Genomic DNA, 13,607 nt, shown 5'->3' on the forward strand with positions numbered 1-13,607 from the left:
TAAGATCTTAACAGAGCTATCTAAAAGGGAGACTAGGCAATAATGCTGTGGATCTGCTCGGTTCCCCTTCTTGAAAATGGGCACGATTATCGCCTCACTCCAGGTGTCTACCGAAGGGCCCATCATAGCAGACCTCAGAACGTTGGTAAGAAGAGGAACCCAGAATTCAGGCAAAGCTTTATATATATCAACTGGAATTCTATCTGGGCCAGGAGCTTTATCGGAGAGACAGTTTTGCATAGCCTGAAATACCTCGGATACTTCTAATGAATTATGAAAGGCTGTAACAGAACTGATCAGGTCAATCTGAGAGGTATTAATTTCTGTTTTAAAAATTTTGGAAAAATGCTCCAACCAAACTTGCGGGGGACGACAGTGTCTATTACAGTATTATCTTTCTCTGCCAATGGAGTGGAATTAACCACTTTCCAAAAAGCCTTCGTACCTTTACTGCTGCTAGTCTCAATTAACTCCTCCCAGGCATGCTCCCTCATTTCTTTCTTCCTAGCAGCAAGAGTGGCCTTATAAATCCTTCCTGCCTTTTTAATGTCAGACTGGTTACGTGGGACAGAGCTAGTAATCTTCTTTAAGTTTTTGAGGGAAGATGTACATGCATGATTAAACCAACGGGGTTTCTATTTCTGTTAATAGTTGACTGCTGTAGTTTATCAGCCATACAACTTGTTAGGGCAGAAAATGCCTCAATAATTGTATGTGCAGGGACATGTTCCCCTAAACCAATCATGATCTCCTCCTTCTTGTTCTTCATCAAATATACGTAAAAGCTATGTTTATCAATGTTTCCCCACTTGGTTGTCACGCTTTTGTGCCTATTAAAACTCAGCACTGGCTGCTGTATCTCCTCATCATAACCCTTATCCCCACCTAACCTGAATCCTAAAGTTAAGGGGTTATGATCACTCATGCAGTTTGGAATCACCCTAATCTTCCCTATGAAGGAGGTAAGATCTTTAGAGTAAACTATAAAATCAATTGTCGATTGAACACTGTCCCCTAAAAATGTAGGAACCTCCTTAACTACCGGAATTAGAAATATGAACAAATTAGCAGCCATAATTCGATTTAGCGCATTCTCATAAGGAGAATGTTTAAAATGCTGCATAGGGCAATCAAATTGATCGGAAAAACCACAACATTGTACAGGTTCCGGATCACATTAATGGGCATTAAAATCACCGGCCCAAACAATCATTATATCCTTCTTACTTCTGTTCAGTGCACTGTGGACCTTAGATTCCAAACTATCAATCACGCTGGTATCTGCCAAATTAAAGATGTTATTATATTAATTAATCAACAAGACATCACATGGGGCAGTCGATTTGAGAAGTACCAGATAGTGTGGTGTTGTTTCAATGACACATGTGACTCCTTCTCCTGCAGATACAGATATAAATGTAACCAAACCTCCCTTAGCCCTTCCTGAAGGTGATTTAATAGCAGGAGCAAAATAGGTGGTGAAGCTATTGATATATAAGGAGACTCTAAAAGCCAGGTTTCCTGACAACAGATACATGAATATTGGCTCACAAACCTTAACCAGTCTGGATTATAAAGTTTGTTCCTTAATACTGCCACATTCCATGATGTAATCACAGAGATTGCAACGGAAGAAGTATTGATTAAACTAGGGGAGTATGAGTTTATTGCAGAGGATGTATCTACCTCCTGACCTCCACCTGGCACATTCCCAATAGTTTTTGGTTAATCCAATTGCTCCAGAGAGTTTGCGGGCTCAAGGGATTAAACGATCAAAGGGCCTGAACTGATGAGAGGAACAAGGTTTCTGCATTCCAAATTTGATAAAACTGGACTGCTGAACCTGTATGGAGATGAAGTGTGACAGACATCTTACCCTAATAGATCACAAATCTGATGTTGATGTAGAAAGGCAGTGATGCAGAGTGGCAACTAACTGTGGGTTCCTAAAATTGATAATGATACAGCCCCCGGAGAAGCTTTGCTAGTAGGGCCTATCCATGGTACCCTTCTCACAGTTAAAATTTCTCCAAAAAGATGTAAGCTCTAACCCGAGTACTTCCTAATCCAACACATAGCTTTATTTCGCAAAGAAGAATAGGATTCCAATTATGGGACGTCCAATCTAGATACATTTTCCAGAATTAAAATATATGGAGCACAAGCTGGGGTAATCCATGGGTAGGAAGCCTGGATATTTGAAGTTGTCGGAGGCAAAGCCTGTCTAAAGTCCTCACGGGCCACGTGATAGTCAGCCTTCTGTTGACAAGGTAGCTTTTCTGTGTGCCCTTTAGTTGCAGGGATTAAAGCCCTGTCTAAAGGTTGATGCCCATAATTTAATGCTCCTCTCTGAAATTGGGAAATGGTAGGACCTAGAGGGCACATAGGCTCACAAGTTTCAGACAAATAATTAACTCCCATTAGAGATGGATGAGCTGAAGATTTCATAGTGGCTATAATGGCATTTACCTTACCTTCCAAAGATTCCACTTTTTTAAGAACTAAACAGCACAACTGCCTGATATCTTTAAAACATTTTGAATCTGGCTAAATTGGTCACAGGGGATGATAGGTGACTTCTCATTTGCAGAACGTTTACCGGCGGCCCTTTTTGACATCTTCAACTGAGGCCTTCTTTTACCCCTCTTTGGCACTAATAGGTCCTTCCCAGGTGAAAGTGTGGTCTTTGGGCAGATCAATATTGGACCAGGGGAAGGGTTTACTATGTTTTGAGGACCTTGTTGTCTGCTCTTTTTAGAAAGTGGGCTATCAGTAATTACTAAGGAGATAGACTCAATTGTGACAACACATGGGTTCCCTGATATAGCCATGGGGGATTCACAGGGGGGCTACTTCTTCTTTATCTCCCAAACCAGCCTTCTTCAAAGTTGGGCCCAAACTAGCTTTCACCGTCCCTAGCTCAGTTTCAATTGCGCCGATCACAGAGGTAAGATAGCTAGTTATTAATTTTGGGCTTGAGTCCCCAGGAAGAGCTCCTGCTACCCCGTTAGAATGTTTCTGCTTCACTATCGTAGCTCCGTTTGTTGTTAAGGTCTAATACAGTAAAAATCACACTGTTACCCAATGCCCCTCCTAAAAATCACACCAAGAGACGGGCCCAGCCCGGCCTTGTCTGGTCACTGACGGGCGCAGACGGGCCCGCTCTTGGCTCGGTCTTTGCCCTGGCACACCCGCGCGCGTGCATCGCAGAGGGCGAAGTGTCCAATTATGAGCACGTCCGGGCGCGAAAGGAAGTGGCAGGGGCGGCTTCCTGCCACAAGTGAGTCTGGCAGGGCAGTTCCACGGCCCCCAGCCCTGTCGCAGCTGATCCGAGGGACCCACGCAGTGGGCGAAGTGTCCGATTATGAGCGCCTTCGGGCGCGAAAGGAAGCAGCAGGGACGGCTTCCTGCAGCAAGTGAGTCTGAGAAGGGTAGTTCCATGGCCCCCAGCCATGTCGCAGCTGATCCGAGGGACCTGCGCAGCGGGCGAGGTGTTCGATTATGAACGTCTCCGGGCATGAAAGGAAGCAGCAGGGACGGCTTTCTGCAGCAAGTGAATCTGAGAAGGGTAGTTCCATGGCCCCCAGCCATGTTGCAGCCGATCCGAGGGACCTGTGCAGCGGGTGAGGTGTTCGATTATGAGCACCTCCGGGCGCGAAAGAAAGCAGCAGAGGCGACTTCCTGCCACAAGTGAGTCTGGGCAGGGTAGTTCCAGGGCCCCAAGCCCCGTCACAGCTGATCCTATGGAGAATATAAACATTGTGCAATAAAATGTATGTAGGGCTAGAGGCTGCAGTTAGTGCTATATTTAAGATCAATGCCTTAATGTAATAAAAACTAATGGATACTCTTACAAACAGTCATTGGTAGTCAATTCAGTAAGTCTTCAGCATCATTGGAAGGCCACCCCTTATACAAACACATCATAAATGCACATGATAACATCGCATAAATAACACGTTTCATGCACATACATCAGTAACAACTTACAGATGGCTAACTATTTTAGATTTTCCAAAGTCCCCAATGAACCAGAGCCATCCTGAATGATTCATTTGAAACTATTGCTAGGAAGAATGTTCTCCCACTTTCACAGCATCCTTACGGTTCAAACGCCTGGTAGTCAAGCCTAGAGATTATGTTCACTAGCATGCATTTTAACAGCTCTTAATCGCTGGGGATCATTTTTAATCCTGTTCCGATACTCTTGGCATATACACGTATTGTTATAGGGTTCCCAAATGTCAAGTGAAGTGTTCGGGAATTATTATCCAATTTCACATGACAATATTTTTTCTGTGTTCAATGTGGGAAAATGAGGGATCACACCAATTCCATTTGCGTTAATAATTCAGCATAATTATTATAGAGATATTATTAGAGATACTACTGCATTAGACAAAATAATCCTGTCTTAGGGAGAGACTATGACATTATTGACTTTTAGATTTGCAATAATTTAATGGTTTATGGAGATAATAATTGAAGATTTGGTATAGTATATAATCAATCCAAAAGAAAGGAATAATTATTACGTATATGAATAACAACTATCTCAGTTGCCAACAGATCAATAAAGTATAGTGATACAAGTGGGATGAAATTTTCATAAACCTGAAACTTATTTTTTATAACGATTGCCATGGCTGAGTACGGCATTCCTGTCCCAAATTCTAGAGTTAGTGGAATTCATTTTAGTGTATCTTGCAGAACCATTTCCTTTAGCACTAAACAGGTGTAGGTGAAGCACTAGCATAAACCTCAGGCCTCGGAGTAGGATTAATTCTTATGTGACTACTTCAGTGTGATCTTGCTCTTCTGGCTGGCTCGCTGCGTTTGAATACAAAGTTTTCTACATGTTACATTATCTACCTACTTTTTGTTGCCACTGTCTATCATCTGCCGTTATGTAGGGTTTGTTTACTGAATAATAAAAGAGATGGAAATTGGGCAACTGTTGTCGTAAGAGACTTTGGGGTTCATTACGAGTGGGGTGGTCTTCAGTCCAGCACACTTGCGGTGGCAGTCAGGACCACCCTGGATGCATCGGTCCGACTGCTACATTGCAACCCTGGCGATTAGACCACCAGGTCCACCAGGATCATGGATCACGGCAGCCGTTGCAACAAGTGCTGCCCTGTGGATTACGACCTTGTTCTCCGCCAGCCTTTTCAGTGGTAACACTGCCATAAAAAGGCTGGTGGAGAACAGGTGCAGGGGCCACAAGGGAGGCCCTGAACTCCCCATGCTCTTGGCATGAGCAAAAACAACAGATGATGGACGGAATGCAGAGCAAATCAAACATTCACCCCCAGTCACAGATCTGGGTTTAATCCATCAGTTTTTTTGCTTGCCATGCCACTCCAGTTTGGACCTAGCCATATGCAAATCAGTCTTGACCCTGTTCCCAATGGGAACAGGGAAGCCCGAACTGCCAGGCCAGGTCCTCCCTGGACCAGAGAAAAGCATCCTGGGACCTGTTTCAGGGTATCACCCTTCCTCAGCCAGGCTAGCTTAAATCTGGTGGCATAGCAAGCACTGTACCCACGTCTGGGCATACCCTTCCCACTTGGGGTGACAAAAGCAAAAACAAAAGATGAAGGATGGAATGCAGAGCAAATCAAACATTCACCCCCAGTCACAGATCTGGGTTTAATCCATCATTTTTTTTTGCTTGCCATGCCATTCCAGTTTGGACCCGGCCATATGTAAATCAGTCTTGACCCTGTTCCACATGGGAATAGTCCAGCCCGAACTGCCAGGCCAGGTCCTCCCTGGACCAGAGAAAAGCATCCTGGGACCTGTTTCAGGGTATCACCCTTCCTCAGCCAGGCTAGCTTAAATCTGGTGGCATAGCAAGCACTGGACCCACGTCTGGGCATACCCTTCCCACTTGGGGTGACAAAAGCAAAAACAAAAGATGAAGGATGGAATGCAGAGCAAAATCAAACATTCACCCCCAGTCACAGATCTGGGTTTAATCCATCATTTTTTTTTGCTTGCCATGCCATTCCAGTTTGGACCCGGCCATATGTAAATCAGTCTTGACCCTGTTCCACATGGGAATAGTTCAGCCCGAACTGCCAGGCCAGGTCCTCCCTGGACCAGAAAAAAGCATCATGGGACCGGTTTCAGGGTATCACCCTTCATCAGCCAGGGTAGCCTAAATCCAGTGGCATAGCATGCACGGGACCCACGTCTGGGCATAACCTTCCCACTTGGGGCGACAAAAGCAAAAACAACAGATGATGGACAGAATGCAGAGCAAATCAAACATTCTCCCCCAGTCACAGATCTAGGTTTAATCCATCTGTTTTTTTGCTTGCCATGCCATTCCAGTTTGGACCCGGCCATATGCAAATCAGTCTTGACCCTGTTCCCCATGGGAACAGTCCAGCCTGAACTGCCAGGCCAGGTCCTCCCTGGACCAGAAAAAAAACATCCTGGGACCGTTTTCAGGGTATCACCCTTCATCAGCCAGGCTAGCTTAAATCTGGTGGCACAGCAAGCATGCATGGGCAGTGCAGGGACCCCTGCCCAGCACCATTGCAACGTGGCAAAGGTGCTGGTGCACCCTGCTGGCTACAGCATTGCAGCCGGCTCAATTACGAGCTGGAGACAATGCTGCAGCATGTTTCCTGCCAGGCTGGTGGGCGGAAACCGACCTAGCTGGAAACTCATAATGACTCCGGGGAGGTCAACGCATGGGCAGCAGCCACCCTGATGGAAGTCTGGCGGACTGGCTTTCCCAACCGCCAAACTCGAATTGAGGCCCATAGGGCCTGATTTCGAATTCAGTGGACGAGGTATTCCATCACAAATGTGGCGGATATCCCATCCGTTGCATTACAAGTGCGATTGAACATAATGCGCTTGTTATATGTCAGACGGGATATCTGCCAAAGTTTAAATCAGGGCGTATGCTTGATTGATCATCTTTAATGATTTCTCCAGCTTCTTGAATACTTTTCTTAGTGAATAGATGGTAGCACTGTGGACTTTGTAAGATTTCTTCTAACAAGTGAGAAAACATAATCATGTATTTCTATATATATTGAAGTATTATTGTTTTATATGTGTGACAAACAAATAAATATGGATGTTATTTTTAATTGGGTGGAACTATTCAATCAATCAATCAGTTTTTAGGGTCGAGCCTGAGTTGCATGCGCTCGCGCATGCGTATCGCAGCGTGACGCTTTAGTTACTAGAAAAGGGCTCGGAGCCCTGTCGACATCCGGTCAGTGTTTTTTATTGGTTTGTGGGCTTGCCTATTAAAATCCGCTTGCTTTCATCAGTCGAAGGCATGCACACGTCATGCCTTTTCCGGTGGCTAGCCCTACTCGAGCGCATCGACCAAGTACAGAAAACATGAGAGGCTCGCTGTTTTCTGTCCGGCTCGTGGACTACTTTTTCTCTATTTTACTAGCGCGATTTCGCTTGGCAGAAGTCGAGCGCTTTACACAGTTAATTGCACTTTTTCAGTTATGTACATAAATACACTTTTGCCGATAGGTGAAAAGTCGGGTTAGGAGTTTACAACGCTATCAGCTCTAACATGAGCAAACGCGAGACCTGTTGCAATGCAAATGCTTGTTATAAAGTGCAACTACTCACCGTGAGGGTCTCAAGTTGCTGGTGGTGGGTCTTGGCCTCATTTGAAGAGCCATGCCTTAAGGCTTTTCCTGCAGATGGTGAGTGATGGGCTTTGTCTGAGGTGCGTGGGAGGGCTATTCCAGCTCCTGGATGTGAGGTAGGTGAAAGATCTTCCTCCAGCAGTGGTTTTTCAGATGTGTGGAATGGTGGCTAGTGCCTGCTGGGCGGATCAGAGGTGTCTGGCGGGGTTTTGGAAAGAGATGCAATGATTCAGGTAGGCCGTTCCGATGTGGTGAAGGGCCTTGTAGGTGTGGGTAAGTAGTTTGAAGATGATTTGCTTCTCCACTGGTAGTCAATGGAGGCATCTCAGGTGTTGGGAGATGTGTTCCTGGCGGTGGAGGCATTTTGGATGAGTTGTAGTTTCCTGGTGTTCTTAGTCATGGTACTGACATAGAGTACGTTGTCATAGTCAAGCTTGCTTGTGAATAGGGCGTGGGTGACTACCTTGCTGCAGTCATCCGGAATCCATTTGAAGATTTTGTGGGGTTGGCAGAAGGTGTGCCAGCAGGAAGAGATGACTGCGTTTACCTGTTGGGTCATTGGCCAGGTTGCGGTGTGGTCAGTCGGAGCAGGTGGGATGCTGAACGATGTGAGTCACCAGGAGTCATCCCAGGCTGAAGTGCAATTCCAAAGATGATGAGCTCGGTCTTGCCTCAGTTGAGCTTGAGGCAGCTCTCCCTATCCTATGCGGCAACGGCTTTTATTCCGGTGTGAAAGTTCCTCTTAGCTTTGTCCGGGTCTTCAGTGGAGGATATGATGGGTTGTGTGTTATCTGCATATGACATAATATTTATTCCGTGGCCTCTGACAATGGCTGCAAGCAAGGCCATGTAGATGTTGATGAGCACGGGGTTCAGGGTGGACCCTGAGGGACTCCGCAGCGGACATCTGTTGGTCTGGATATGAAGGGTGGGAGCTTGACCCTTTGTGTTCTTCCGGTGAGGAAGGAGTGAATCCATTGCAAGGCTTTTCTGTGGATTCCTGTGTTGTGGAGCCTGGTGTATAAGGTGCTGTGGGAGACCATGTTGAAGGCTACTGAGAGGTTGAGGAGTATGAGTGCTGTGCTGTGGCTGCAGTTGAGGAGTCTGTGGATGTCATTGGTGGCTGCCAGATGAGCTGAGTCCGTGCTGTGGTTGCTGCAGAAGCCAGACTAGGAGGTATCCCAAGAGTTGTTGTCTTTGATGAATTGTCGCAGCTGTGAGTTTATGGCTTTTTCCAGGACTTTGGCTGGGTAGGGTAGTAGCGAGATGGGCTGGAAATTCTTTAGCTCTGATGGGTCAGCTGTGGATCTCTTCAGGAGAGGGCAGACTTCGGAGTGTTTCCAATCATTGGGGAAGGTGGTTGTTTTGATAGAGCAGTTCAGTGTCTTGTGGAGTTCGGGGCGATGGATGCACTGGCTCTGTTGTAGATGTGGTGAGGACAGGGGTCTGTGGAAGCTACAGAGTGAATGCTGTTCATGATGATTTCACTCTCTTCTGTGGTGAGAGTGGTCCAGCTGTAGACAGTTTGGGTGGGTTCTGGGGGGCTGGGTGGATCGTAGGCTCTGATGCTGGGCGAGTTCTGTGGGAGGAAGCTGTCATAGATGTCCTTCATCTTGAAGTGGAAGAAGGTGGCCAGTTTGTTGCAGAGGTCTTGCGATGGGGGATGTTGGTGGCTTCGACAGGAGGATTGGTAGATTTGTATGTTACCTTGAAGAGTTCTCTTGTATTGTGTGGGGAGGTGTTGATGCATTACCAGAGTGTGGCTTTTTCTACGTTCTTGATGCGTCAGTGTTGAGTGGCAGTGGTGGCTCTGAAGGAGGTGAGGTCTTCGCTGGTTTTGCTGTTTCTCCATTTCTTCTCTAGGCGCCTGCAAGTGTGCTTGGATTGTTGGAATTCGGTGGTGAACCAGCGGTCTCTTTTTTGGAAGCGCTTGACTGAAGTTAATTGGAGGGGGGTTAAGGAGTTTTTACATTCGGTGACCCAGATGTTGAGGTTATGTGCTGTGTTGTTGGCGTCGTCGGTAGGGTGCAGGGGTGATTTGGCAAGAGTCGTGGTGAGTTGGCAGTGAGTTGCTCGACTATTCATTGCCTTTTAATATGCTTGCAAGGATTCATGGCTCTAGTAGGCCCAGAAGCAATACTATTCACAGTTGTTCATTTGCACATTTTGAAAAACATAATCTTGCTATCTGATTTGGCAACTGGAAGTGGTGTTTTGGGAGAATGATGAGCACAGTACTGTATTCATGAATGATATCTCCTCTTCAAAGATGTCTTGCGCTTCCTCAGGGGAGAAGATCCTGTCACCTGCTCATTAGATAAGTTTTCGTGGAAAGTAACAAGGATCAAACACATGATTAGGTTTCTTTGACTTGTGTTAAGAGAACATCTACATAAACTGGTCTACATTTTATGCATTTTAGCACTATGCTCCTACTGAACCTTTTATAGTGAGAGCTCTGTTCAACTGAAACGACAAGTGTCTTTCAATTACTTTGCAGTACTGTTTGCTACTTTGCATTACACAGAAGTTAGACTTTGGGCTTCCTGACGTGCTGTGTTTTATTTTTAACAAGCTGGAGATCAGGGTTTTCCACAAGAGCAATCACAGAAATAAAAGTGAAAATCTTGACCTGTTTATGGTCATAGCCATTTACTATTTCACTTGACAAAACAGTGGCACTGAAGTTGAGATTGGAGATAGATCAGATGTGGGTAGGTTATTTGCTTGTCAACCCCTACCGACTCTTTTTCCTTCTGATTGCTGTTCTAGCATATTTATATTTGAAGTAGACTTGTAACCATTGGACCTAACTAATGTTTTCAAAATAGACCTATGACGTTCCGACATGATCAGAACCCTAAGAGACTTCTCGATGAGAATGAGAATTGAGCAAACCATGGTATTCAGTCCAATTATGGCATGTGAAACAGTGTCCTGGTTTCTTATTTAATAATTGCTAAAGTCATTTCTTGTTAGTGGATAGTCAGAGAGATTGAAATCTGTGATAATAACCCTTTCAATATTAACCAGAGTTTTGTTAAGTGGGTCTAGAAGTGATGATCAATGGAATGATCCTTCTCCTTTAGAGTATTGGACCAAGGAATCGAGGTATTATCATCGGGTAAAGTATAATAGAATATAGGTTTATCATTTCATATGCAACTTTTATTAGATTTTCACACTGGAATAGATCAGGCAAAGAAGCCACCAAATATTAATTCTTTTGTCCTGGAAACAGGTTTTTTTTTTTAAACCAGCAGATGGAGCAGGAGATTCAATACAGTTAAGTCGGTCAGACCTAGGAAATGCCTCCACCATTTCCACTGGAGTAATTGTATTTTTATTGCTTAGAGTAGTTTTCAGTGACCTAAAGTTATTTTTCTTTATGGAAGTAAGAGAGACAAAAATAGTAAATAGAAAATAGAAAATAGAAAAATATTGTTTGCTAGTTGGTAATACCTTTGTATAGGCATTTGATTCGGGAAGGATTTTGCAACCATGTCTGAATTGTCCCAAAACACAACCTCCTAACAGTCTTTTCTAAAGTCACAGGAAAATAAGTAGCAGTCAATACACCTCTGAAGCAGTAGTGGCAAATGTGACAATAACTACAACCCTAGTAGAGTAAGGTGAAAAACATGCAAACTAAGGGCTTCGACTCTAAGATAATGTATGGCAGAATAATGTCTTCAGAAAATAATAGTCCACAGCCCAATTAAAATAAAGTACACTGATTGAAGGCGTGAACCAATGGTGTGCCACACTGAGTGCCACCAAGACTTCCCTGCTCTTTTTAAGCTTAGCTCTACCAAATTTAACCCACTGTGCTGGGCACGCCTATACTTACCATGACTAAGCTCCACCAACTTAGTCCAATGCAGAGCCCCTTTCTTTGGGGACCCTGCTGCATTCTCAAACATGCACTTACCTTCCCAGTGAATGGAAAGAATGTGAAGGGAAAAAGGGCAAATCAAAGCCAAACAAAGGAAACCCTCCAAGGACAGTAACTGAGGAGCGAGAATGTGAGCGAAGGGAAAGTGAGGGAATACAGACACGCCCAGTCTCTGTCTCTGTTTGTTCAGTCTCCGGATCACTGTCAGAAACAGACAGGGTGTCCTCTCATATGTAGAATTTAAATTGTATACATCCAGCACCATTTGTGCTCACACATAGCTTGCTTTAAAAAAAGTCAGCTATGCAACAGTGATTGTACAGAGATTCTCCATGTTTGCTTTTTAGTAGATTTCCATGCTTGCTGGTCAGTAGAACCACACTGCTTAGAGGCCAAGATGACAGTGATCTGCAGTCCAGAAATCAAAATATTCAAGGGAAACACTGTGAAAAGATGGATTTATTACACCAGCTGCAGATATTCCCTTGTGTTTCTACACCATCACACTTATCTTTCATTATAATTCGCATAATATGGTGTAAATATCAATAGCCTTGATTGTTGTTCATGCATTCCTTTAGCACCAAGTATGTCAGCTTGTGGCCATTTGTGCACGTCCAAGCATGTGTACATGTATGTGAAAAAGGTAAATATGATAGTATCACGCTTGTAAGGCAAGTCTGATTTACCTGCTAGAGTGCAGAATGTGGCTTTAAGTGGGAAGAGGTGATTTAGGAATTTAGTGAATACTCTACAATATGGTATAATTGTGCTAACTATAAATCCATTGCAAGTAGTTTTGGCAACCTATGTAAAGGTAAATGGTATTATACTTTCCTCAGACATTCAGCCCTTATGTTATGTTGAAAGAGGAACTCTGGCACCTCTTCATTGAGGCATCCTCTGTGGCAGCCTAATGTGCCTTGTCAGACAACGTTTCCTGGGGATTTACAGAGCTGTCAGTTATAAAACATTAGCACTCCTTATCCATGCGATATCAACAGGAAGAGCACTTCTCCCTAGCATGAACTGCTGAGGAATAGCCTCCAAAGCGAGCTGCCCTCAAATAATTAATGAATAACATTGGCATACGCATATTAGGAAGAATGGTCTACTGGCTTTGCTAGAAAAAAACATTTAACTAAGCAACAATTAATTTATAAACACGAAGAAGAAGCAGTGAAGTGGCAGAATTCCTGATTGGTTAACAGGCGGCTGGACCTTAAGTCGCGTAAGCCTTAGGGAGGTCTTCCTCCAGACGTTTGCCTATTACCTCCAATTTCAGCTGGAATTATGCTTTTGTTGGCCTTAGGGCTCTGTGCACTTTACCACTGCTAACCAGTGCTAAAGTGTTTGTTCTCACTTCCCTAAAACAAGGTTTGATTGGCATATACTTAATTGGATTATTTAATTTACTTATAGGGCCCTTGTAGAGTGGTATACCTTATACCCAGGGCTAGTAAATTAAAATGCTACCAGTGGGCCTGCAGCACTTATTGTGCCACCCACATAAGTAGCACCCTAAAACTTGCACCAGGCCTACAATTGCACCCTGTATGCAGTTTTAAATTGCCATGTTCACTTGGCATTTAAGCCCTTTGCCAGGCCTTAAACTCCCCTTTTATTACATACAAATTACCCCTAAAGTAGGCCCTAGGTAACCCATTGGGGAGCATATGGCATACAGAACGGGGCCTACTGCCCATCACTTTGTAAAACACAACAGGCACTGTTTTTGCTGGTTTTGGGACTCTGAACACTTTACCACTGCTGTCCAGTGCTACAGTGCATATGCTCTCTCCCCTTAACATGGTAACATTGGTTCCTACCCAATTGGCATATTTTATTTACCTGTAAGTTCCTAGTAAGTTGCACTAGATGTGCCCTGAGCTTGTAAATTAAAGGCTACTAGTAGGCCTGCAGCACTGATTGTGCCACCCACATAGGTAGCCCCTTAATCATGTATCTGTGTGTTGTTTCACTGCCACTTCGACTTGGCATTTAAAACTACTTTCCAAGCCTTAGTCAATAGTGACCTATTCTATATGTAAGTCACCCCTAAGGCAGGCCCTAGG

General features: G+C 44.4%; 1 protein-coding gene across 1 annotated transcript in view; it reads left to right on the forward strand.

The window, feature by feature from the left end:
• The first annotated feature begins 3,281 nt into the window (after positions 1-3,281).
• SLC17A8 (solute carrier family 17 member 8) overlaps positions 3,282-13,607 on the forward strand; it is a 315,037-nt gene continuing 304,711 nt past the window's right edge. Inside the window, exon 1 of the mRNA XM_069229602.1 lies at positions 3,282-3,690. Within this exon, the coding sequence (XP_069085703.1) occupies positions 3,518-3,690 (173 nt within the window). The 5' untranslated portion in view covers positions 3,282-3,517. The remainder of the gene's footprint in view (positions 3,691-13,607) is intronic.

Source organism: Pleurodeles waltl, chromosome 4_1 (genome assembly GCF_031143425.1).
Source record: "Pleurodeles waltl isolate 20211129_DDA chromosome 4_1, aPleWal1.hap1.20221129, whole genome shotgun sequence".
Taxonomy (NCBI): Eukaryota; Metazoa; Chordata; class Amphibia; order Caudata; family Salamandridae; genus Pleurodeles; species Pleurodeles waltl.